General features: G+C 47.3%; 2 protein-coding genes across 2 annotated transcripts; one reads left to right on the forward strand and one right to left on the reverse strand.

Annotated features, from left to right (window-relative positions):
- Nucleotides 1–1,444: 1,444 nt before the first annotated feature.
- Nucleotides 1,445–8,472, forward strand: LOC136512492 (dynamin-related protein 5A). The gene is made up of 16 exons (XM_066506455.1): nt 1,445–1,760; nt 2,212–2,275; nt 2,375–2,479; nt 2,807–2,908; nt 3,133–3,183; nt 3,263–3,324; nt 3,571–3,661; nt 4,297–4,361; nt 4,683–4,877; nt 4,959–5,078; nt 5,518–5,588; nt 6,169–6,394; nt 7,050–7,100; nt 7,215–7,443; nt 7,720–7,859; nt 8,096–8,472. The coding sequence occupies exons 1-16, from the start codon at nt 1,632–1,634 to the stop codon at nt 8,222–8,224; spliced, it is 1,830 nt and encodes a 609-aa protein (XP_066362552.1). The 5' UTR covers nt 1,445–1,631; the 3' UTR covers nt 8,225–8,472.
- A 6,324-nt stretch (nt 8,473–14,796) lies between these two features.
- Nucleotides 14,797–18,569, reverse strand: LOC136512494 (uncharacterized). Its single transcript, XM_066506459.1, has 15 exons — nt 18,280–18,569; nt 18,098–18,175; nt 17,906–17,955; nt 17,699–17,752; nt 17,529–17,581; nt 17,217–17,289; nt 17,058–17,119; nt 16,861–16,929; nt 16,540–16,648; nt 16,168–16,235; nt 15,931–16,031; nt 15,613–15,708; nt 15,423–15,490; nt 15,157–15,202; nt 14,797–15,067 (listed from the first exon to the last, which is right to left on the reverse strand). The coding sequence occupies exons 1-15, from the start codon at nt 18,340–18,342 to the stop codon at nt 14,987–14,989; spliced, it is 1,071 nt and encodes a 356-aa protein (XP_066362556.1). The 5' UTR covers nt 18,343–18,569; the 3' UTR covers nt 14,797–14,986.
- Between the last annotated feature and the right edge of the window lie 7,298 nt (nt 18,570–25,867).

The raw sequence follows: 25,867 nt of genomic DNA on the forward strand, positions 1-25,867 counted from the left end.
GGGTGTGATTTGTTGCTTTGGTGAGGGTGAGCTGGGATGGAGAGCCGGTCCAGAATGGTGAGATGCATGCTTAAACCGTGCACTCAATCGTGTTGGGTTGTCTTCTTTGTTGGTCCAGTATGAGATGACATCTTGTTTGGTTGCATGTATGGATGTGAGTTTTGAGTGTATGACACATGAGTCCCTGCGCCATGCCTGAATCAAGCCATCCTACATGGAGAGGGAAGTGAAAATTGAAAAGACAAAGTCGTGCGGGATGGAAGATGGCAGATGAATAAAAGGATACAGGCGAAAGGTGCGAGGAGAGCAACCAAATACGCTGCATGAATGAGGTCATACAACTAAACGGTACGGAGACGGCCCTGTTCGGCCTACCAATCAGCCCCTAAACTAACAATCCAATTTCTTGTAGTACCATTGATCAAGTTGTAATCTTTTTAAATTTGTTCTAAGTTAATTTTATCGAGCTTTGAGCACTTTATGTAGAAAAATAGCATTGATTAAGTTTATACAAAATTGCACAAACATTAGAACATCTAACAAGATTTATTAGACACACCATGAAATATATCTGATATTGTAGATGTTAGTATAATCTTCTATAAACACGGTCAAAGTTTTGACTTAGGACAAAATCAAAACTATTTACAATTTAAAACAAAGTGGGCATACTTATTTTCTCTAAAGCAGGATGAAGACTACGGTCATACACGTTGTGATATGTAATTTGCACTCATTTTTTCAATACGCGCAAATCTCTTGGGTATCCTTTCAAAAAAAAAAATCTCTGGGGTATTTGAGTGAAGACATTCAAAATTGTCATAGTCCTATACTTTCACAACATTGATTGATTTTGCCACCTTAGAGCTTGATGGTTAAATTCTTATAGCAACTTATTCTTATTGTTTACTTCAATTGTATAAATTTTAGCACAAAGTTTGCCCCAACTTGACAGCTAATTCGGTGCTCCACGTGATGACGACTTTTAGGTCGTTATAAGCAGACTGAATTAAGCACATCTTCAAACTAAGGGTCTGTTTGGTTTCACCCCTAAAGTTTAGTGGCCCTTTAGTGACTCCCTGTTTGGTTATCCTCGTTAAAGACCACTAAAACAACTGTCCCATGTATATTTTAGTCACTTTTAACTACCCCTTGGTGACTAAAAACCACTAAACTTTAGTAGTCTCTAAACTTTAGTGAAGGTATTTGGTGTTTTAGTGACTAAAACTAACTAAAGTTTAGGAGAGATGAACCGAACGAGCCCTAAATTCAGGAAATTAAATTCAGAAACTTTACCAAACTAACCAAAGAGGGCAATCCCTATATACCAACATAGAGATAGATCAGATGGCAAGCCATTACGCCAGACGCCACGCTCATTTCTTCTCCACGAAGCCTTTCAAAACCCAAATCAACTCCCGCAGACGCCTCCAAAGTCCAAACACCGGACCACCGTCGCTTGCCTGCACAGCATCTCCAGGCCACACAGCTCGAGCCCAACGACCGACGCCTAGACGCGGCTGGGCGGTCGGCCTCACCTCGTCTCCCCCCCTCCCTTATTCCTGCTCCAATCTCGCCTCCCCGCCGCGTCGCGCGACCCGGCCAGATCTCGCCCACCCTGCGCCGCGGCCATGGATAACTTGATCACCCTCGTCAACAAGCTGCAGAGGGCCTGCACGGCTCTCGGAGACCACGGAGAGGAGAGCGCCCTCCCGACGCTCTGGGACTCGCTGCCGGCCATCGCCGTCGTCGGAGGACAGGTGCCCTTCTTCCCTTCCCTGGCACGCTCTTTTGTGTTGGTTCTGGTCGGATCTGGTGCTGTCACCCAGCTTCGTGGGGGTGGATCTCGCGGGTTGCTGGTGGAACCGCGAGGGTTTGTTGTGGATGCGGCTTGGCTTTGCTTGGATCCGCAATCACTCGGAGTGCAGGAAGCTAGATTTGGGTCGCTTACATGTTTGAATCTGGAGCAGTTTTGATGCGCCCAAGTGCCCGCGTGATTGCTTAATTGCTGAGTTTTCGACTCCCAAAGGGTTAGGAAGCTAGTCACTAATGAGATCAAGTAGGGATGCGAGTATGTTCATGTGATGTTTCCGTGATGATAGTCATAGTTCGATGCTATTCCTCAAACTGATTTGTGCTTTCATGACGTTTGGATTTCTACATGCATAATTCAAATAATGCCGCAGTTTGACGTTTGAATTTTGTTGACAGAGCTCTGGTAAATCCTCTGTGTTGGAGAGCGTGGTTGGGAAGGATTTCCTACCGAGGGGTTCAGGTATTGTTGTAGTAAGAAGTATTTGCTATGAAGTCCAGTGCTATCTTCTAGTTTAGGTGTTCTGATATGTTAGTGTTGTGGTTGGAATGGTATCTGCAGGCATTGTAACCCGGCGGCCGCTGGTGCTGCAGCTCCACAGAATTGATGGTGACAGGGAATATGCTGAGTTTATGCACCTTCCGAGAAAGAGATTTACAGATTTTGGTAATTCATCTGCTCCTTTTTCCTTTCGCGCTGCATGATCCATGACTGACGGGATATGATTATATCAAATTATATTGTCACTTATGGTTGAGGACCGCTCTATAGTTGAATTTCGTGATGCTCATTGGAACATCCTTTTTTGATATTATATTAATTATGCTATCGTACTAGCTTCTGGTTTGCTGTATTTTTTCCTTAAACATGAACAAGCACTCGCACTTGTCTTGTGGGAAATGGTCTTCAATGCTAAACCAGACTTATTTTTAAACTGTAAATTCAGTTTATCCAAATGGTACTTGGTACATAATTATAGTTGTATTCTTGCAGCTGCTGTGAGGAAGGAGATAGCTGATGAAACTGACAGAGAAACAGGCCGTTCAAAGCAAATATCGTCTGTCCCTATCCATTTAAGCATATTTTCTCCACATGGTAAGATGCAAACACTAGCAGGGTATATTGTTGCTGTTACATTATCACATCTCAACTGTTCGCTTCCTAGAGATTGTTGTTTGTTGCAAAGGATTTATGGTTTTCCTTTAGCTTGTTGACTCTGTCATAAGTTGGACAGCCATAACGTGTTTGAATCGTGTTATGTGGTTTATCTGATATGGTTCCATTCCCCTTATTTTTTTGTTTTGTCTGATTCTTTGCAGTTGTGAATCTTACTCTTATTGATCTTCCTGGGCTTACTAAAGTAGCAGTTGGTAAGTGATTATCAATTTTTTTTTTGTTTTTTATTTAGATATTCTTGTCTTAATTTGCTATTGTCTTTACTCTTGGCAGAGGGCCAACCGGAGAGTATTGTTCAGGACATTGAAAACATGGTTCGCTCATTTATTGAAAAGGTATGGTTAACTGCAACTGCCTTCGTTTTATATGTTGACATTTCATTGCTGATCATGCTTAATTTAACTGGATAAGATGACCATTTATGCTTATCATTCCACACTGGCAATCACTTCTTCACCCTTTAACTAGATTTGCATGCTTTTCTTCCTAGTCATATTATAGCATCTTTGAGCTATTGACTTGTGTTTTATGTATAAAAAGCTTATATAACTAGTTTTTTTTTTTTTTTTTGCTTTTCTCAGCCAAATTGTATCATTCTGGCTGTTTCCCCAGCCAATCAGGACCTTGCTACTTCTGATGCAATCAAGATTTCGCGGGAAGTTGATCCCAAAGGTATGCCTCTTTTGTCAGTTCAAAGAAAGATGATATACAATGTGGTTAGTAGCACATATTTTCTTATACTAGTCAATGCGCGCACACAACACACTTCGGTTAATTTATCAAAATAGGAAAATTAGTTTTAAAACCAGGAAGCATTCATAAAATGGAAGCAGTGCCGCAAGCACTGTCAAATTGTTCCTAATGCCTATTGAGTATAAGGTTTTGTTTTAGGATGACAATCAAAACCACATTTCATCCATGGGATTTCAAGTTGGCTTTGATCCTCCATATCTTCCTAAATCATGCTCTGCATATACAATATAAGACTATACATGTCTTTAATGACTATTGTTACATATGCTTTAACTTTTGGCATGCCAGGAACCTTCATAATAATATATTATCTTGAGTTAGTTTGATATGATGAATATTGGTATGGGCTGACAGTCTTGTGATTTTCATACACCAATGTCGATTTGTCCATCTCTGTTGAAAGTTAATTTACAGTACTCAGACAATTGCTGCCATTGTTCTCAAGTTAATTTCGTTGATGAAAGATGTACTTTTACTGCATTCGTGTAATTTTGTTACATTGTTTATCTTAAGTCATGTGCATGTTTTATAGAAGTGCATGGTTGTTGATTCAGGTGAAAGGACCTTTGGTGTGCTTACAAAAATTGATCTGATGGACAAGGGTACCGATGCTGTTGATGTAAGTCTGTATGTTTTTAAAGCATTTACTAGATACTTAATAGCTTGCTGTAGCATTATCTTATTAGAATAGTCTTTGCTTAGATGTTCCTTAACTTTATCGGTAATCTTTGGACCAACCAAGCAACTAACTGTTGTCAATGTCTGTTGACTTCTATTCTATACTGTATTTTGCCTTAGCAACATCAAATCTCTAGGTTGCGCTCATAGTCCTAAATGTAAAGAGAACACAAGGATTAAATATATGGGGCATCAATTGTATCAACAAAGGTTATCTGAATAATTGCTTGAATTTGATTTTGTATTAATTTTTTCCCTGCAGATACTGGAAGGAAGATCTTACCGTCTCCAAACACCGTGGGTTGGTGTTGTTAATCGATCCCAACAAGATATCAACAAGAATGTGGACATGATTGCTGCTAGGCGTAGAGAGCGAGAGTATTTTGCAACTACACCAGAATATAAGCACATGGCTTCTAGGATGGGATCTGAATATTTAGGAAAGATGCTTTCAAAGGTATATGCCTTTTCTCTTGAATGTAGATGCAGGTAATGCTAGTTTGACTTCTTTGACTTATAACCTTTGGTGTTTATGCAGCATCTGGAACAAGTGATCAAATCAAGGATCCCAGGGCTCCAATCTCTTATAACAAAGACAATTGCAGAGCTGGAAACTGAACTTAATCGACTTGGAAAACCCATTGCTAATGATGCTGGGGTAAGACAGCCCACATTTTCCTACTAGCAGTTCAATGCTGTGTGCGTATTGTTTTTCATACGGTCCTCATCAGCGTTTATTTGGCGGTGTTATCTGCTAGCATAACTAGTTATGCCCTTCAATTCCTGCGCATTTCTATTGATCAACCTGCTCAATGACTTGATTCTGTTACATGTTATCATGTTATATATTCTCCTAGGTGTTTTTTTCCTGCTGCAGGCACAGTAATAATATTTGACTTGTGATGCTTCCCCTTTCTCGCACTAGCCATGTGTGGTTGATACTTGTTTTTTTTTGGGTACTAGCATGTATAATTATATTCTGTCATAGTATCAGGGTTTGCCATGTGTCACCTGCCTTTCCCTGAATAAATTCCACATGTAGTGTAGTGTTACTACTAACCTTCAATTAGTTGACCACATTTTATTGGTAAATGCAGGGGAAGCTGTACACGATCATGGAAATATGCCGTATGTTTGACAGTATCTACAAAGAGCATCTGGACGGAGTGTATGTTCCAAACAATATTTTTCATAGTCACCTTTTCAGAGTTTTATTTGCCATGCCTACACCTTTGTGGATCATGATTCGATGATCTTTTTAGGTTCCTGTAAAAATCCTCAAATCATAGTAACATTTATCCTCTTTTTTATGATATTTTATGTGAAGTTATATATTGTAATGCATGTGGACATGCTGCTTAAGCTTTTGTTTAGTCAGTTTTGTCACAGTATAACTTGTACCATGAAAGGGCTGACAAGGCTAGGAATCTCGATAACAGAAACAAATCCTCTAGATTTTTTTTAAAACTCATGCAGGGGGAGAGACGACCCCTGAGTTTAATCTTCTGGTGTAAAAAACATTTTTGTTGCTTGTCATTGAATCATTCGTGTTGACCCTCTTTATTTTTAGTCACATTGTAATATTGAAAGTACTGATGTCTTGTCCAGGAGAACCTTATAAAGAGTGTTAATGAATAACAAAACCATTTTTCTGCTATTCTGTGCGATTTCCGATGGGTTCAACTTGTAGCAGAGGTATGCATGCGGCTTGTTTTATGAATTTTAACCCAGTGTTTTCTGCTGTCCAGGCGTCCTGGTGGAGAGAAAGTTTACCACGTCTTCGACAATCAATTTCCTGTTGCTATTAAACGATTGCAGTTTGATAAACAACTCTCTATGGAAAATGTGAGGAAGCTTATAACAGAAGCTGATGGATACCAGCCTCACTTGATAGCTCCAGAACAAGGATATCGACGCCTTATAGAGTCATGTCTTATTAGCATCAGAGGTCCTGCTGAGGCAGCTGTTGATGCGGTATGCCAATTATACCTATGAACATGCCCCTTCGAAATTCATCATGAGCTCCAAGGCCTTAATTTTTTGTCACTTGGAACTGTGCCAAAACTTTTGATGTTGCTGTGCTGCTGAATCAGCTGGGCCTATACTTGATAGTTTTGCCCATTATTTCAAACAGTTTATTAAGACAGCGCGTTCTGTTTATTCTGTATGATTTTGTTGGGTTCTTGGGGTGTTGCTGTGTGCATTTATATTTATTTAAACTGAGGTGCCAATACATTTGAGAATAAAGAAGGGCTGTTGTGTTATTAGGCTGAATTTACCCACACAACATATCAAACAATTTGCTGAACTACGCATTGATTAATTAGGTGCTATTTCACTCATAGATGAGCACTGACTAGTCATATATGACATGTTACACCAAATGAGGATTTTGTGGAGATCATTCTTTGCACAAATATGCACTATGACCTCAGCTAGCCTCTTTTAAAAAGTCATGTCCATTCATGGATCAAACATTGGACCAAATTATTGGCATGAGACCTTTGATTTGTAGTCATTGAGCAAAGTGTATATTGCATGGTTCCTTCATCATTATTATTAATTACGTGGCATTTGTCTGCACTATCCATGTAGTTGCTTATTATGTATTGGCATGTCACATTGGCAGGTTCATGCAATTCTGAAGGACCTTGTCCGCAAGGCTATCAATGAAACACATGTAAGTTTTCCTCTTTTCTACTAGTATATTATATTATACCATGCAAATCCCTCCCCCCACACCCCACCCTACAAACTGTCAACTCACCTAATCTGTTCGATTACCTTTTTGCAGGAGCTGAAGCAGTTTCCCACCCTTCGTGTGGAAGTAGGCAATGCAGCTTTTGAGTCATTGGATAGAATGAGGGATGAAAGCAAGAAAAATACATTAAAGCTAGTTGACATGGAATGCAGCTACTTGACAGTAGATTTCTTCAGGAAGCTTCCTCAGGATGTTGAGAAGGGTGGAAATCCAAGCCACTCTATTTTTGATAGATATAATGACTCTTATCTTAGACGAATTGGTAAGACCTATATGATCTCTTCACTTTTGCTCGATAGTTTATTATGTAGTTATTTACTGCTTAACTTAGAAGGGCAGGCCTGGTGCAGTGGTGAGGGCTATTTCACTGAGTCACCAGGTCGCAGGTTCGAAGCAGCCTCGCCGCAGATTTTGCGGGGGGAAGGCTTGCCTCGGTTTTTCCCTTCCCCAGACCCCACTCATGTGGGAGCCTCCGGCACTGGGTCTACCCTTTTTTTTATTTACTGCTTAACTTCTCACTGTACTAAACAATAAACAGGACAAACTGTTCTGTCATATGTTAATATGGTGTGTTCGACCTTGAGGAACTCCATCCCAAAATCTATTGTTTATTGCCAAGTGCGAGAGGCCAAGCGCTCGCTGCTCGATCACTTCTTCACTGAACTGGGAGCAAGAGAGGTGAGATTTGTCATCATTTGAAAGGAATTCTTGGTTATGTTTTTGTATTACCATAGATTTCATAATTTCATTATATTGCAATTTTCACCTTGTTTATTTGTTCATTCAACATATTTTTAGCTTGTTGGTCCTTACTTGTGTGCAAGCACTGGAAGCCATCAATCCCTTGTTGAAGGAATGCCTTATGAGGTATAATGCAACTGTCGTATCTTATAATTCTACCATTTGGTATGCAGATGAAGCAACTTTCCAAACTTCTCGACGAAGATCCAGCAGTCATGGAACGCAGAACTAACCTTGCAAAGAGGCTGGAGCTGTACCGGAGTGCCCAATCGGAAATTGATGCAGTTGCATGGTCCAAATAGTCATGATGGTCAGGATATCTGTTCTTACACATGTTCTTTACCCCTTGTCTGGCGATTTTCTCTCCTATTCCGGGGCATATATAGCTGATTTTTCCTGTTGTAGGTCAGGTCATTTTATAGATCACCGCAGCTGTACGGTGTCGTTTGGTTGTGCTTTTGTTCCTTGTGCTTGAGGATCTAGGGGACACCTGGCTGCTGTACTCTTGTATCACGAACGAGTTCATATATTGTGCTTTTGTTACCATGCATTCTTTTGTTCCATCTATGTGCAGCTACATGAAAGCATGTTTCCCTGTCACGCTGTTCAAAATCTTGCTAGAAGTTACTCCCATTAAAACACTAACAGTGTTAGTCGCTGAATTCTCACTCTTGGTAGTAGGGGAATTCTTACTCTCATTGAGAGAGGATGACACACGAGTTGAGGCAATTTTCTTGTCTATTTCTCACACAAGCTCGCACAAATGCCATACCAACCTGAGGGGTTGGGGTTACATATTTATAGGCTGCTAGCCAGCCAAGCATATGCTAAGATGCTAGTCTAAGATGTTAGTCTAAGATGCTAATATGCTGTCCTAGCTAAGATGCTGTCCTATAGTCTAAGATGCTGTCCTAAAAACAGAATAACAGCCACAAGGACCATGACCATGTGAGCATCATAGCCCCACAAAGACCAGCCACACATGAGACTTATCCATCGTTCTTCCTCTAAGTCTTGTGCGTCGTCTTGTGGGAGAGTTGAACCATCCCGGTCCTGGAGCAGAGCTCAAGGAACTTGATCCTCCCAAGGGGCTTGGTGAGCAGGTCCGCAAGCTGGTGCTTGGTGTTGATGTAGCTCGCCTTGATGCTCCCTTCCTCCAAACAGCCTCGGATGAAGTGGTACCTCACCCGGATGTGCTTGCTGCGTTCGTGGAACACGGGGTTCTTTGCCAAGGCCAGAGCGGACTTGCTGTCCACCCTGAGCTCCACCACTCTAGTGTCTCTGCCGAGGAGATCACCAAGCAGTCGAGCGAGCCAGAGCGCCTGAGTCGAAGCGGTGGAGGCCGCTATGTACTCGGCCTCGCAGCTGGATAGGGCCACCACCTGCTGCTTGACCGACTGCCAGCTAACGAGGCACTTGCCGAGGAAGAAGAGGATCCCGCTCGTGCTCTTGCTGGTGTCGATGTCGCCGGCGTGGTCACTGTCGCTGTACCCGACGAAGTGTGCCGCCCCAGGGCACCTCGGGTAGTAGAGGCCGTGGTCGAGAGTCCCCGCAACGTAGCGGATGATCCTCTTCATAGCCTGCTAGTGCTCCGTCGTCGGTCGCTGCATGAACCGACTAACGTAGCCGACGGAGAATGCCAGGTCCGGCCGTGTGTGGGCGAGGTAGCGAAGGCTCCCCACAAGACGTCGGTACTGCGTAGCGTCCACCTCCTCCGTCGTGCTGTCGCAGCTCAGCTTCAGCCTCTCCTCCATCGGAGTGAGAGCTGGGTTGCAGTCGGTGAGCCCAGCTAGCTCAATGACGCGCTTGGCGTAGGCGGTCTGTCGAAGCGTGATCCTAGAGTCATCCTGGTGTACCTCGATTCCCAGGTAGAAGGAGAGAGGCCCCAGGTCACTCATCTGGAAGGTGGCCTTCATCTCTTCCTTGAATGCCGCCACCTCCGCATCCTTGGTGCCGGTGATCACCAAGTCGTCGACGTAGACACCCACCAGCAGGGCATTACCTCCATTGCCCCGTCGGTAGATGGCCGCCTCGTGCGGGCTTTGCTCGAAGCCCATCCCCTTTAGCGTGGAATCCAGCTTGGCATTCCACGCCCTCGGTGCCTGCCGCAAGCCATAGAGGGCCTTGCGCAGGCGGAGCACCTTGCCCTCCTTGCCGGGGATCGCAAATCCCGGCGGCTGGTGCACGTAGACCTCCTTCAAGTCGCCGTTAAGGAACGCCGACTTGACGTCCATGTGATGAACACGCCAGCCCTCCTGGGCAGCTAGCGCAAGGAGGAGTCGCACGGACTCCATCCGTGCCACGGGAGCAAAGGCGTCGTCGAAGTCGACCCCCTCCTGCTGCACGAAACCTCGTGCCACCAAGCGAGCCTTGTGCTTGATGATGGCGCCGGCTTTATCCCTCTTCAACTTGTACACCCACTTAAGGGTGATCGCGCGGTGACCATGAGGAAGGTCAGCAAGCTCCCAGGTGCGGTTCTTCTCAACCGCATCCATCTCCAACTGCATCGCGGTGCGCCATGCTGCGTGTCTCTCGGCCTCTGCAAACGACCGAGGCTCGCCGTCGTCACACGCAAGGTGCAACTGCGCCTCTAGGTCGTGAGGCACCGGTCCCGGCACCGGCTGGTCGCCGAGAAGGTTCTCCACCGTACGGTACCGCAACGGCTCGCCGTCGTGGTACGCGTCGACGCGCTCCTCGTCGTGAGAGAGCGGAGTAGCGAGCTCAACCGGGCCATGCTCGACACGAGCTGGTGGTGGAGTAGACGTGCCCGGAGTGGTGCCTGTCGGTGCTGGAGTGCGTGGCGTTGCCGGCTGTGGTGGAGCCGGTGAAGGGCTCATCGCAGCCGAGGTCCTGGCTGGAGAGCGTGGTGCTGTCGGAGTAGCAGGTGCTGGGGTCGGTGGAGGCTCGGAGACTGGGGTAGACGCGCTCGCCGAAGAAGAACTGCCTACTCCCCCAGCTCCCTCGAAGTGGACGCACTCGACAGTGAAGTCGTCGTACGTCGGAGCCGAGCCGTCGTCCACTGCCTTGTCCCACGCCCATCCTCGCCCTTCGTCGAATACAACGTCGCGCGCCGTGCGCACACGCTGTGTCTTCGGGTCGAGGATGCGGTAGGCCTTCGAGCCCTCCGCGTAGCCGATGAACACTCCCGGAGTGCTCCTGTCGTCGAGCTTGCTGATGTGGCCAAGCTCCTTGGCGAACGCGAGGCAGCCGAAGACCCGCAAGTGGGAGACCGCCGGCTTGCGCCCATGCCAAGCCTCGTACGGCGTCCTGTCGTCGAGCGCCTTGGTAGGCGAGCGGTTGAGGATGTAGACGGCCATCACCACCGCCTCTCCCCAGAAGACAGCCGGCATCCCCCTCTGCTTGAGGAGGGCCCGAGCCATCCCCACAACCGTCTGGTTGCGCCGCTCGACGACGATGTTCTGCTGCGGGCTGTACGGCGCTGAGTAGTGGCGCTGAATGCCCTCGTCAGCGCAGTACGACGCGAATTCAGCCGCCGTGAATTCACCGCCGTTGTCGGTGCGCAGCACGCGCAGCTTGCGGCTGCACTCCGCCTCCGCAGCAGCCTGCGCGCGTCTGATGGCGTCCGCAGCCTCTCCCTTGCTGCCAAGGACCATCACCCACATGTAGCGGGAGAGGTCGTCGACGAGCAGCAGGAAGTAGCGTCATCCTCCCGGTGTGGCCGGTGTCACCGGGCTACACAAGTCCCCGTGCACGAGCTCGAGCCTCTCCTTGGCTCGAAAGCTCGCCCGCTGGGGAAAGGGGAGTCGCCTCTGCTTCGTCAACACGTAGACGTCGCAGAGCTGCTCCACATGGTCGAGGCACGGCAAGCCTCGCACCATCTCTGTGGCACTGAGCCGCTTCAGGGCCTCAAAGTGAAGGTGCCCGAAACGCTCGTGCCACTGCCACGCCTCGTCGTCCCGACGAGCAGCGAGACAGAGGGGTTGTGCCACCTGCACGTTAAGGACGTAGAGTCGATTTGCGCTTCTGGATACCTTGGCAAGAAGGCGACGACGACGATCCCAAATCCTCATGACTCCGTCCTCAACCACCACGCACGAACCGTTCTCATCCAGCTGTCCCAAGCTGATGATGGAGTTCCTTAACGCGGGGATGTAGTAGACTTCGGTGAGCAGCCTGTGCTCACCAGACACGGCGGTGAAGATGATGGAGCCGACACCCTTGATCTCCACGCCGGAGGCATCCCCAAACTTGACGGAGCCTCGGACGCTAGAGTCAAGTTCGGTGAAGAACTCCCGTCGACCGGTCATGTGATGGGTGGCGCCGGTGTCGAGGCACCACCCGTCAGTCTTGTCGTTGCCAAAGCTGTCGCCGAGGAGGGCGTGTGCTTTTGGCTCGTCAAGGTGGAGGAGAGCCGCTGCGGCCGGTGCCGTTGGAGGTAGCTCGATGTTGGCATGTGCCATGAACAGAGCTGGCTCCTCCTCCTCCGCCTGTGCGACGTGGGCCTGGCCGCGTCGTGGCTGTCAACAGTCCTTGGCCCAATGGCCAAGCTGGACGCAGTTGCGGCAGGCGTCGTCTCGTGCCGGCTTGTGCCTGCCGACGGCGCCGCCCTGGACGCCTCCGCGGGCATCACCCTCGGCACGTCCTCGCGCCCCGGCCTGGCTCCCCCTTCCTCCGGTCACCTTGGCTGGCAAGCCACTGCTCCCTAGTGAGAAGGAGCTTCCCGCCAGTGGTGATGGGCCCCGAGAGGGACTGTGGCTCATCGCTGTCGACGACCTTGAGGCGACCTATCGCCTCCTCGATCGACATCGTGGAGAGATTCAGCAGAGACTCGATCGAGCGAGCCATCTGCTTGTACTTCTCGGGGACGCAGCGGAAGAGCTTTTCGACAGCTCTCTCCTCGCCGTAAGTGTCGTCGCCGAACTGCACCATCTTCTGCAACAGAGTGTTGAGACGGACAGCAAAGTCATCAACGTCCTCACCTGGCTTGAAGGCCAGGTTCTCCCACACCTTGCGAAGTGCCTGCAGTGTGGACTTGCGGGCGCGGTCGCTGCCGATGCGTGCCGCAGCGATGGCGTCCCAAGCCTCCTTGGCAGTCCGCTTGCTGGTAAGCGAGAACTGCATCTCGGGCGGGACTGCAGCGATGAGAGCATCCAGCGCCCGTCGATCTAGGTCGTAGTCGACGTCGCCGTACCGGACTACCTCCCACATGTGCCGCACCTGGAGCTTTACCCTCATCACCGCAGCCCACTCGACGTAGTTGGTCTTGGTGAGGGTAGGCCACCCATCGCCGGGACCGACGTCCCTGACAACAGCCTGGAGCCCGTGGTAACCACGGTACCGATCCGGGGAGAGCCACGCTGCTTGTGAAGGCCGCGCTCTCCATCGATCCGTCGGTACCGATCCGGGGAGAGAGAGCCACGCTGCCTGTGAAGGCCGCGCTCTCCATCGACCCGTCCGCCACCGTTGCCGTGCGCGCCTCCTCCAGGAGCGCCGCCGCCGTGCGCGCCTCCTCCAGGAGCACCGCCGCCGTGCGCGCCTCCTCCAGGAGCGCCACCGGCGCGTCCGCGCCTGTCTGGGCTGCCGCCGCGCTCATGGGCGTGCGCGGCTGCCCCAGGAGCGCCACCGCCGTGCGCGCCTCCTCCAGGAGCGCCGCCGGCGCGTCCGCGCTTGTCTGGGCTACCGCCACGCTCGTGGACGTGCGCGGCTGCCCACTGCGCCGCCCGCGCTCGCGCTGCCTCCCTTCCTAGCAGCTCGAGGTCCGCGTCGGCGGTGTCGTCAGCGGAAATGGAGCTGCCGATGCTGCCGTGCAGAGCCTCGACCTCCGCTGCCGCCGCACGCGCTGCATTCGCCACCGCCGCTGCCTCCGCCTCCGCTCTGGCTGCTGCCAGCTCCGCCGCTGCCAGCCTCGACGCCCTTGCCGCCGCCGCTCGCTCGCGTTCCTCTGCCGCGGCAAGTTCGGCCTCCTGCCGACGCTGCGTGCTCGAGGAGACCGAGCGCTGAGACTGCCCTGCGGACATGACGCGCTACCGGGGGGCTGCTGCGTGGGGAGAGGGCTGCTTCAGACGAGCTAGGAGAGGAGTGAACAGGAGCGGCCGGAGGAGCTGCTGCTGCCAACAGCTGGGGCTGTTGTGGGGCTGGGAGAGAAGATGAGCAAGAGATGCTTAGGCTACAGGATAATACGGCTCTGATACCAGTTGTTAGTCGCTGAATTCTCACTCTTGGTAGTAGGAGAATTCTTACTCTCATTGAGAGAGGATGACACTAGGAGTTGGGGCAATTTTCTTGTCTATTTCTCACACAAGCTCGCACAAATGCCATACCAACCTGAGGGGTTGGGGTTACATATTTATAGGCTGCTAGCCAGCCAAGCATATGCCAAGATGTTAGTCTAAGATGCTAGTCTAAGATGCTAATATGCTGTCCTAGCTAAGATACTGTCCTCTAGTCTAAGATGCTGTCCTAAAAACAGAATAACAGCCACAAGGACCATGACCATGTGAGCATCATAGCCCCACAAAGACCAGCCACACATGAGACTTATCCATCAAACAGCTGGGTATATATGTATCTGCAAAGTGTTCAACGGCCTTCTGGCCTGGTGAATTTTAAGTGTTGGGTGATGCTGCGGAATCTGACCAACATTACCACAGCTACTGCATAGCCACGATTGCAGCCAATCGTGCTGCTCGCCTGATTGTTTGGAGTGCGCAGGAAGCTAGGAACCTCTGTCAACTCCGGTCTCCAGCAAACGACTTTTGTGCAGGATGTATATTAGATTAACATCTAACCATTCACTTCGTAGTCGTCCTAATAGATGCAAAATCATCGTTAAAGAAAGACATCAGTCCTAATAGGCGAAAATTCTTCGTTAAAGAAAGAAGATAAATCCAAGTAACATAAGATATCACGGAGCGAGTTTAAGCAGGTGGTACATTATTGTAAGCTGTGGGTGTGATACAGTTGATCGATTCTGCAGTTTGTTCTGGTATTCGCTGATCGACTATATTTGTACAGAAAGTTTGGATCAAAGCTAATATGAATACACAAGAACACACTTGATGACACGAATGTATGTACAACGGTAGCTTTTCTTGAGGTATGCTCTACGTCGTTGTCTGGTAATACTTGTTTACTAGCCTTTCTGAGTACTCGCCGAAAGTCAGCGTTCCGTTTGGTGGAATCAACTAGTCAAGGTCAAAACACAAACTGAATCATTTGGGAGGAGGGAATTACGAGTTCCAAATGCAAGAGTATGCGTAGAGTTCACACAAACCTCTTGGTGATAGGGGATTTCGCTTGGAAACTTCAGCTTCTCATTCCTGCCAAACGGTTGAAGAGAACAAAAAAAAAAAAAAGAATTTGAAAGCCCATTATCAGCAATATTTGCAGAACAACGGACCAGCTAGCCTCATTGGTTCCCAGTTGGAAATAACATACTCAATACAATAAAGCCAGCAAATTATTTGGTACACAAAACGAAAGCAAAAGTGGACTAATGCAACTTATATATACGATATAAGAAGAAAGCTTTGGATGTACCAATCCGGTTGCATGAACAAGGCAAAGGTAGAGCGGTCAACATTTGAAGCATTTTCACTGCTGGGTGCCTAGAAACAACAGAATTAAACCAAAAAAAAACCTTAGTACATTAGTTGCCACAAAAGTACAGTAAAATGTATGCGAAAAACACATGCTTAGTTATCGAGATGAATTTTGGTTTCAACAATACCTGCACACAGTGTGGGGTTGCACATAGATAACCTCTTGACAGTATTTCAGTAGTTTCCCCAATTTGGTAAGCCAGCTGATCCTCGTCAAACACAACCTATGCCATCCAGACAAACAAAATCAGCACAAAACAGTATAATTTACACGCGATTTTTAATGACAACGAGCAATTATTGTGTCAAGGGCATCAATAGTTTCAGTGCAGCATGAATCATGTGCTACAATAGCGACGATCTCCCACATGATTTATCATCTATAACTGATAGAGAACTCTCATCTAAAGAAATCGATGAGAAATTTACACTCTGCAGGAAGTTACCTTAACAACTTGGTTACCACGAGTCCGAATGTATAGTCCAGCTGCACTATCTGGACATGGTACCTCCACAGAATTCTTCGTAAACAAGCCACATGTGAGCCCTGCATTAATCAGATTACCACACATTAACTATAAGAAATGTCACTTGTTTGATGATAACTCACAATCACTTTTTTACATATTATGCCACAAAACTAATTAAATATTTAATTCAACCATAATGGTAAAATGAGTCACCTGTTAGAGATCCATGATCAGTGTGCCATCCACACCATGATGAAACAGACTCCACGTCTGTCTGCTTGCTGGCATAAGAGACAAATACATCAATTCTCAAACTAACTGAAAATCCTGCATCTAAAATATATCATTAACATTATGATGCATCAAAAAAAGTTGAAGTTGCATTGCAAGAGGGGCTCTTTTCCCTCTTCGTCTTAATATAATGATACACGTCTCTCCTGTGTGTTCAACAAAAAGAACTATGCTGAATTTATTTTTGTACACTCTAACTACAACACACTTGAATGATGTTTTATCACCTTCATAAATGTAACTCTTTATGCATGATTATTCATTCAGGTCTGCATATATGATTATAAAGTTTACCTAAACTGTCGTGGGAAATAGTACAACAGACGACCCTTGTGACACCTTGAACGGGCAATTGTCTGCTCAAGACTGTCACCACCATATGATCCCAATCCTTGCCCCATTACTGAAAAGCGGCAAAGGTTGATCCATTTTACTAATTGATAAACATATCACGATGGAAGAAAAAAGAGAGACTATTCTGACTGAAGAATCAAGCATAGAGGTCATGCTTTGCCCAAGCCAAATGAGTTAATTTTCCTTTCTGGCGAAGTTGATGTTTTCAGTGGAAATCACACCGAGTTACAGTAATGGACCTTATGGTTCTGCAACACATACCATAGCGATCACAATGATGAGCCAACATCAAACCAACTTCCATCATCAGCTTCCCAAGAGCTTTAAATGCTACAAAAAAAAGGAAAGAAGAAATTCTGTAAACACAGTCTAGTTTCCAAGTATGAATGTGAAAATGTAAAGGAAAAAGAAACAGATTGAAGTCACTTTGACAGCTTATCGAATGCATTCAGTCATACCTATCTCAAGTTCAGGAAGATTCTCATTTGGCCATATATTTGGTCGGCAGTATGATGGATACCTGCAGGTTAAACATCATCAGAGGTTTAAAATGTTGGATCACAGTATTGGACCATGACGGAAATCAAGACGACAGTTCCATGCTAGAAACATTTTACCTACTTACAAGCACATCATCAGTAGTAGGGACATCCAAAACAGGGTTCGCATAAAAGGAACCTTTAAATGTGTCTGCATGCAATAATCGAAGTTTATCTTCAAAGGAAGTTCATGCACAACCTTCATGGGAGCCTAGCAGTATAAGATTAATGGAGCGGAGCAGAGGTCAACAGACAGCCTCATGGTAGGAATGAGATTCGTGTCCCAAAAAACCTGTTTTCTTTGCGATATCTTTTCAAGGATGCACATTACGCCTACCCCACACACAACAGGATACTACATGATAACTCCCGGAATGGACAACTGTTTACCAAGTTTCCCGGACTCGAGTTTCTCCTTCCCATGACTCCACCCGAAGTTATATCTGCAATTGACAAGTCAATATAAGCCAGTGGTTGCTACCCACAAGTAACATTACTAACTAGTAGCAGGAGTTTTCCAGAGGGTGCATCATAATGAAATTCTTGACAAACAGCACGACCTGCTATCTGGATCTTCAAGCTGTTTCTTCACCTGTTCAGGAAGGTTTGCGATCCTGACAAACAAGAAAGCAAGAACAAAGAACAAAAAAACCTTTCATCGTCAGTAAACAAACAACTCTGACTCCTTTCTTGCAGGGCAGAATAAACCACCCGGTACAGGAAGAACGAGGGGTATATATAACATGTCATCAGCATAAACGACATGCCTTGGTGCCAACCGCAGTAGCCTTTTTCTTAGCTTTGGAAACTCAGGTACCTGCGTGGACCAAGATCAAGACAGTCATATAACTCGAAATCCATAACTGAGGTACTATGACACTCGGTTCAGGAACGGACTCAACCCATGACTCGAAATCACGATTCACGCATGCAGTCAGTCCACAACGCTTGCTACTCACATCGGCAATGGTGATGATGCCGAGCCCATGGGGACCCAGGCCTTCCTCGATCTTGCCGCCGAGGTCCTTGTCCGTCTCCTGCGCACGCCCACCCGCCGCCGAACGGCACGTGGTCAGAATCACGAGAAGTCACACACACACGCACTCCCGAGATGACAGCACTCAACACCGGGGAAGATTACCCTGAGGTCGGCGAAGGGGATGGTGACCGCGCGGACGGTCGGTAGCCGCTCCTGCTGCTGCATCGCGCGGCAACGGACACGGACCCGGCGGGACGACCCGGGGGCGAGGGCGAGGGCGAAGGTGAAGGAGACGACCTGGTCCCGTGATCTGCGCCGCGCGGCTGGACCTGCAGGCAAAGTGGAGGTGGTTCGTGTTCCCACGGCGGTGCCCACCTCCACCAGGACGTCGGTCACTGCCGTGTCCCGTTGGACTCGGTTGGGTTGGGGCGACCTTGGTTTTGGCGGCACCTCATCGGCACATCAGATAGCACTTTAACGATTGCCAGTGCATTTTCATCGATAGACAGAGAAAACTTATATAAATTTACTATAATTGCTCGTGTGGCACGCCAGCCACGCAAACCAGCATGGGTCTGAGTCTCTGAGTCACGTAAAATGTCTCTCCTGCTCTCGTCCTACTCGGTTGGTCTCTCGGCTGCACGGAAAAGGGAAAGGGAGGGAGCAGGGTCACTGCAGTTAGGTGCTCGACAAAGAGCCTGCCTAGGCGCGCCGAGTGTGGAGCCCGGTTAAGACTACGGTGGGAGGAGGCCGCGATGGCAAGGTAGGCCTAGGGTCGGTGCATGTGAACTCGTCGGTGACCAAAACGCGCTGCACGTGCCCGGCATTCGGTGGACGCCGGTTCACGGCGAGGCACGAAGGGACGGTGTTCCGACCGGTGCGGCACCCTCACGTGTGCTGCTACTGTGTTGGCGAGCGGTGGGGGTGCGGCGGTGTTTGGGCGGCGCAGGTAAAGGGCAAGGCAGCGACCGTGCTGTGCGTGTGCGCACTCGCGTGGTCACGACGGCGGACGTCGAGAGGGAGCACGGACTCGGGCTGCGCCGGTCGGTGTGGAGGTGTGCCGGTGCTCTGTGCCTCGCCGTCTTGGGCTGAGGAAGGCTCACTGACGGTGGTCGAAGACAGGGTGCGTAACGTGGGGCTGGCTCGGTGCCGAGCAAGCCGGAACAAGTTCGCGAAGGGTCGCGGCGCGGCGTCCGTTCGTGATGTCCACCGGGTTCGCGAGCTTGGTGACGATGCCGCGGCGCTTCGCTCGGCTCCGCGTCGTGGCGTCATGCATCTAGGCAGAAACCGCCACGGCGGCCGGGACGACGAGGCGGCTTGGTGAAAAAGCACGAGAAGGAGATGGTCAGAGCTCCCCGTTCGTTTCGATCTGCGTCCTCCTCTACGCCGCGTACGCCTCTACGACGCCGACGAACGCGTCGCGCAGCGCTGCATACGCCTCCTGCGGCAGCCGCGTCACGGGCGTGCCCGTGTCCATCACCATGCCACCGCCGCTGTCCTCGGTCAGCTAGAACAAGCGGCACCCACACGGGCCCCCCGGCACTGCCTCGCTTCGCCCGAGCACCAGCGACCCAGCGTTGGCAGCGCCGGAGCCGCCGTGGCTAGTGAGGCAGTAGCTAAAAGCGTAGGAGGCGAACCCGCGGTGGCGACCATCGCGTCAACGGAGCCACCGTGGTCGTCCAACTCCAGCATCGCGAAGAACAGCGCCATGGCGTCGCGTGCGAGGCCCTCACGTGCTCGGTCACCATGCCCGTCCACGAAACCACGTCCGGGCCGTCGCCGCCCGGGAGCGTAATGAGGCCGTTGCGGAAGCTACGCTCGTGGTCCACGCCTAGACGGCCTGTCCCGGTTCAAGGTAGAGGCCATGGCGGCTTGCGTGGGGAGCTTTCTGGACAACAGAGGAAGAAGAAGTCATCCATGGGCATTGAATGCTTGATGGATGACTCAGATCGCAATCAACCAGGGTCAATTATGCGGTCTAACAAACAGCCTGCCAGTCAGCGATGTGTGCAGGAAGAAGGCAGGAAGCAAGAGGGACATTTTGCGTAACCTGTAGACTCGGATCCACTCTGACGTGCGTGGCTAGTGTGCCATGCGAGCAGTAAATTTATATTAGTTTTCTCTATTTACTGGTAAAACTGTAGTGACAACTGTTAAAGTGTTATTTAATTATAATTATAATGGTAAAAAGTTAATAATCCCGATAGGTTGGGCCGTGACGTGCACGCTGCCCCGGTGGCGCGGCGTGGCGCGGCGCGTCTCCTGAGTCCTGACCCTGGTGACGTGGTGTGTGGTGACGGGAGCGGGGGAGCCCGCACGCAGTGGCAGACTTGGCGCTGGTGTAGCGTAGTGGCGTGGAATGAGGGAGAGAGCCCCAGCCAGCACGGGCACGGCGCTGGGTGGCGCTGGCCTGGCCGCCGTTGTGATTGGTTCGGCCGTTCGGTGATTCAGCGACAGATAATTCTCTCCTAATATTTCAGCATAAACATCAGTACAAATCAAATTTAAGCGTAAGCAAACAGGACCAATGAGAAACAATTCCATCGAGCTCTCTTTGTGATCCCTACATTTGCTTTGCTGCATCTAATAAACATTTTACAAGTTTAGTTTTAGCATCAATATGCAGCTAAAAAACCATGAACTGTACTGACAGTCAAAATAAAAAGTGCTACCCTATTTCTTGCCTAGCATAAAGAATCTATTAAAAACTGGAAAAAAATAATTTAACAAATTGTGTGTCAAGATCCAAATGCCATGAGTTATCATGAAGAATTGAGGCACAATTAATTATTCAAGTGGAGGAACTCAACATCGTACACTCATTTCTAGCTCAACAAGAATCTTCCAAGGTGTTTGGCACGGCTCCTCCAGAGAGGCTTCTTCGGAGGAGAGCTGTTCTGGAGAAACTTAGTTTGTGGCTCTTCAAAACGACTCTAGCTCCTCTGTTTGGAAAATGTTTGGCAGTGCTCCTCCGAAGGAGCTAAAACTGGAGAGGAGCCCCGCCAAACAAACACTAAAATAGTATATCCATTCTCAAATAAACCAAGAAGCTTACAGATAACCAGCAAGGTGCAGTGGCTCGGCGCAACCTTCCTGGTTCCATGCATGGTTGACGGGAACTGGGGACCAGGAGGGTGGCGTCGCGTGGCCGGCCGCTGGCAATGAAGCCGACGTGCACGTGACGGCTACGGCAAGACTCTCCACGGTCGCTCGACCCGGCATAGGGGGCGAGATCCCTGCGATCCGGATACTCCGATAGAATGCCGGAGCAAACTGATTTTGGATGGATGGATGCACGCGCCGCAACATGATACGTTGAACCAACGATGAATTCAGCTACAGGGGCAAACAACATCCGATTTGTGCACGAGACCATCTACCAGCACTTCTTGATCCCTCTGAATGCTGATCACAACAAATCAGATCTCACAACTGACATACACATTTATCGGTGCATTATGTGGCATTGAGTGCCTGTTTGGGAGAGCTTCGCCCCCTGATTCTTCAGCTCTGCTTCTTGATTCTCCGATTGAGTAATTCCACTAGATTCCTAGGAGAAAACAGGGTGAGGATCAGCAGATCTACTGATCTCCACCAAAATATAACACGGAGCTAGGAAGAATCCGGGGAAGCATGTTTTTTCAGTTCCCTCGCTTGTATACAAAATAGAGGAGTGATTCACTTGGATTTCCTGAAGAAGCTAAGTCATTTTTTGGCGTTTGGCAGTCGGGAAGTGATTCTCTTCGAGAATTTGCTTCATGGAACGCTCCCAAACGACCCCTGACATGTGTGTGATTTAGCCCAGCATAGCTTTTACGTGAGTTTCGGTATCAGTCGATTGGCTATATATCTGCACAATTTTACATCACACTTTTTGGGACGGCAAGAGTTTTGCAAAAAAGAAAAGAGAAACAAGACATTTACAAGCGACTACTAGCAAACTAAAAGCACCGCTGGCCACCCTACTGAAAGCAACAAAACTGAAAAAAAAGGAAAGACTCGCTTCCCCCTCAACGGCTCAACCTCGACTGTAGAAACCAACCAAAAATAGGGCACAACCCGAGACAAACAGAAAAGGAATCAAGAGCTAACTCCGATAGCCCTAAACGATCGATGCATTTGGTCTTGTCGCCAACTGACTTTGTTCTATATCCTCTTTGCACAGAAGTGCAACTTGCCTTGGTTGCAGCGCCGTATTCTGAAAAGCCATTCTATTCCATTCCTTCCAAACGGTTCCACCAAAAATATATCATAACACCATCAAACACTTTTCACACTTTCTAGTATGATATATATGCATATGTATTTGTAGCTTGTTATTGTGGAACGGACTTACTAGCGCTCGGACGCTGCCACGCACAGGGAGCAAACGAGCGTATAGCGCATCGGACTTGCGAGGGAGCGCAATAGTAGTGGGCCCACGCTGGCCTAGATATCGCCCATGCCGCCCCGAACATCGTCCGCGCCGCCCGCCCTCTTTCCACGTGCATCGCATATGCAACACCCTATCTATTTTTGAAACATCCAGTTGCAACATAGAAAAGAAGACAAAATGAAACACTTAAAACAAGCGTCTGAAATACTTGCGAAAACGTTTGAAAAATATTTGAAAACCATTGCAAACATATGCAACATCCAGATAAACGCTCGCAAACATACGTATGAAACACCTAAAAATACTTGAAACATATGCTTGCAACATGAATGTATATGCAACATCTAGATAAAACACTTGCAACATTCGTCTAAAACATCTGAAACACTTAAAACATACTATTTCAACATGCGCTTTTAGCGTAGCATCTGCTTGCTACTTGGACGAGTGGAGGCTCGTCGACGTGGAGCTCGATGTCGCGGAGGTCGCCGGTGTTTAGCTGGTCGACGGTACGAACCTCGGCAGGGCAGGGGGCAGACCGGGCAGCCCTAGGGGGGTTTCGAGCTGTGCCACCATACTGGGCCTTCAACGTCAAGAGGCCAGCCCCATATATGTAAGCTGCAGGTATAGGAGCCACAGAGACTCGGAGAGGCACGTGTACGTGAAAGCTTCCGTCGATTTGGCTTTCGCGTCGGCGTGGCGCGTTTCGCCCTCCCGCCGCGCGACCGCTGTTTCTTTCCCGCTGCGACTTGCGAGCAAGAGCATGCGCGTCGTGGCAGCAACCAGCGAGCGGCCGGGAGCACCCAGACTACTCTTCGTCAGTCCGTTCAGGCCTTTCGAGAGACACGACACTAGGGCAGTCGCAGACATCCAAACCTCGTAAAAAGATTTAATTTGCTTTTGTCTCCAATCTTTTTCTTCGGAATACAGGGATTTAGGTGTAACTAGGGCAACAAATAATCATTTTCTCTAGTTCTTAGGTTCGTAATTTACTAGCACTTCTTTTTATTATAGTGTTGAATTGAATCTAGTATGAAATAATTTTCATACATCTTGTACATAAATTTCTTTCGTTTTAATGTAGTGGCAGAGCTCCTACCTTTGTTTAAAAAAATAATTTTCGTATATTACTTATTAATTTTTAAATTTACAGTGAACTCCACATCAGTAAATGTTAGATTTTTTTTAAGATAAGATATATAATTTGTTTGATAAGAATGATTGATTGTTTGCATTACACTTATATTAAGTTGTATTAAGGGGCCTATCTTTCTAGCTTTGCTCTAGGCCCTTAAATTAACAGGACCGGCCCGGGATAGGTGGATGGAGTGTGGCTACGACAAGAGGCGCGAGTCCGAGCGGGAGCACGAGGCGCGGGTGGGTGGCGGGAGCGCGGGCGGGGTCCGTCCCCGAGGCACCCCGCGCTAAGCGAGAAGACGATGCACGCCTGGGCGGCACGGGCCAGACGCAAAGCAAGCAGACGACTTATACGGGTCCATCCGGACAGATGCACGACCAATAAGCAGCGTTACCGATCATGGAATCAAGGTGTGCTTCACGACAAACCTCGAGGTGATAGCTTGTTTCACTTGGAAGTTTCAACTTCTCGTCCCTGCCGAATGTTTCAAAGAATGATTAGCTTTACAAACATGCATTGCATGTAGATAGCTTTTGAGAATGAAAAAAAGTCTACATAACTCTCTCAACTATTTAGGATAGACTACTTCACCCTCAAACTATAAAACATGAATTTCTATCATTGAATTTTCTAAAATCGGTCAAATAACCATCCAGGCGATTTTGGACAGTAATTCTGCTACAGTGATGGTGATTTTGTTCTTTTCTTTTTTTATCTATTTCCGCTGAATCTTTAAAAAATCATAGTAAATTATAGAAAAATTAAAAAGTAAAAAATCTAATTTTACTGGACTCCACATGAGTAGATCTACACAGTGAACATATAATATAGTATGATTTAGTACAAAGTTTTTGTTGTAGCTTTAGATCTATGCTTTTATGTAATTAATTGGAATAATTCATAGCTGCGGCTTCTATGGTACAATTATGGTGAAATTTTTATGGTGGGCTAATTATTATATGCTTGAGTTATAGTAAAAATTTCTTACTCATGGATCATGTATAACTTAGTTATACATTTATTTAGTATATAACTAAGTTATACATGATCCAATGAGTATAAAATTTTTATTATAGTTCAAGCATACAATAGTTAGTCCACCATAAAAATTTCACCACAATTGGATTATATAAGCTGCAGTTATGAATTATTTCAATTAATTACAGAAAAACATAGATCTAAAATTACAACAAAAACTTTATACTAAAGAATGCTATATTATATATTCACCGTGTAGACCTACTCATGTGGAGTCCAACAAAATTAGATTTTTTATTTTATGATCTTTCTGTGATTTAGTATGATTTTTCAAAGATTCAACGAAAATAAATAAAAAAGAAAAAGATAAAATCATTGTCACTGTAGCAAAACCGCCGTCCAAAACCGTCTAGGAGGTTATATGGAAAGTTTAGAGGATAAAAAATTTGATTTTATAATTTAAGAGGTGAAATAGTCTAACCTAGATAGTTGAGAGTTAAGTAGACTTTTTCCTCGTGAGAATTCATAGATGGCCTTCCCATAACATTTAGACCTAGCCCTTTCTGTATGTTTCCTTTCTTTTTTGGCAGCAAAATCAGGTTGGAGTGGACTAGCGTAAATGAGTATGTATGAAGGGGCCACACCGCGCTACCTCCGCTTCGAAAAGGAAAAAGTCTACTTAACTCCCACCTTTTATACTTAGTCTACTTCACCCCCAAACTATGAAACCGTCTGTTTTACTCCTGAATTTTCTAAAATTGTCTATTTTACCCCTGGGCGGTTTTCAGCAGCGGTTTGCTACAGTAACGTTGGGTTTTCTACAGTAACGGTGGTTTTGAATTTCCTTTTTTTTAAATTTATTTTCGGTGAATTTTTGAAAAATCATAGAAAAATCATAAAATGAAAAATCTAATTTTATTGGACTCCACATGAGTAGATTTACACGGTGAATATATAATACGGTATGCTTTAGTATAATTTTTTTTTTGTAGCTTTAGATTAATTGAAAAATCTAATTTTGTCTGTAATTAATTAGAATTTATCTATAACTAAGTTATACATAGTTCAATGAGTACGAAATTTTTACTATAGTTCAAGCATACAATAATTAGCGTACCATAAAAATTTCACCACAATTGGACCATAGAAGCTGCAGCTATGAATTATTCCAATTAATTACAGACAAAATTAGATTTTTTAATTAATCTAAGGTCACAGTAAAAATTTTGTACTAAAGCATACCGTATTATATATTCACT

Source organism: Miscanthus floridulus, chromosome 16 (genome assembly GCF_019320115.1).
Source record: "Miscanthus floridulus cultivar M001 chromosome 16, ASM1932011v1, whole genome shotgun sequence".
NCBI lineage: Eukaryota > Viridiplantae > Streptophyta > Magnoliopsida > Poales > Poaceae > Miscanthus > Miscanthus floridulus.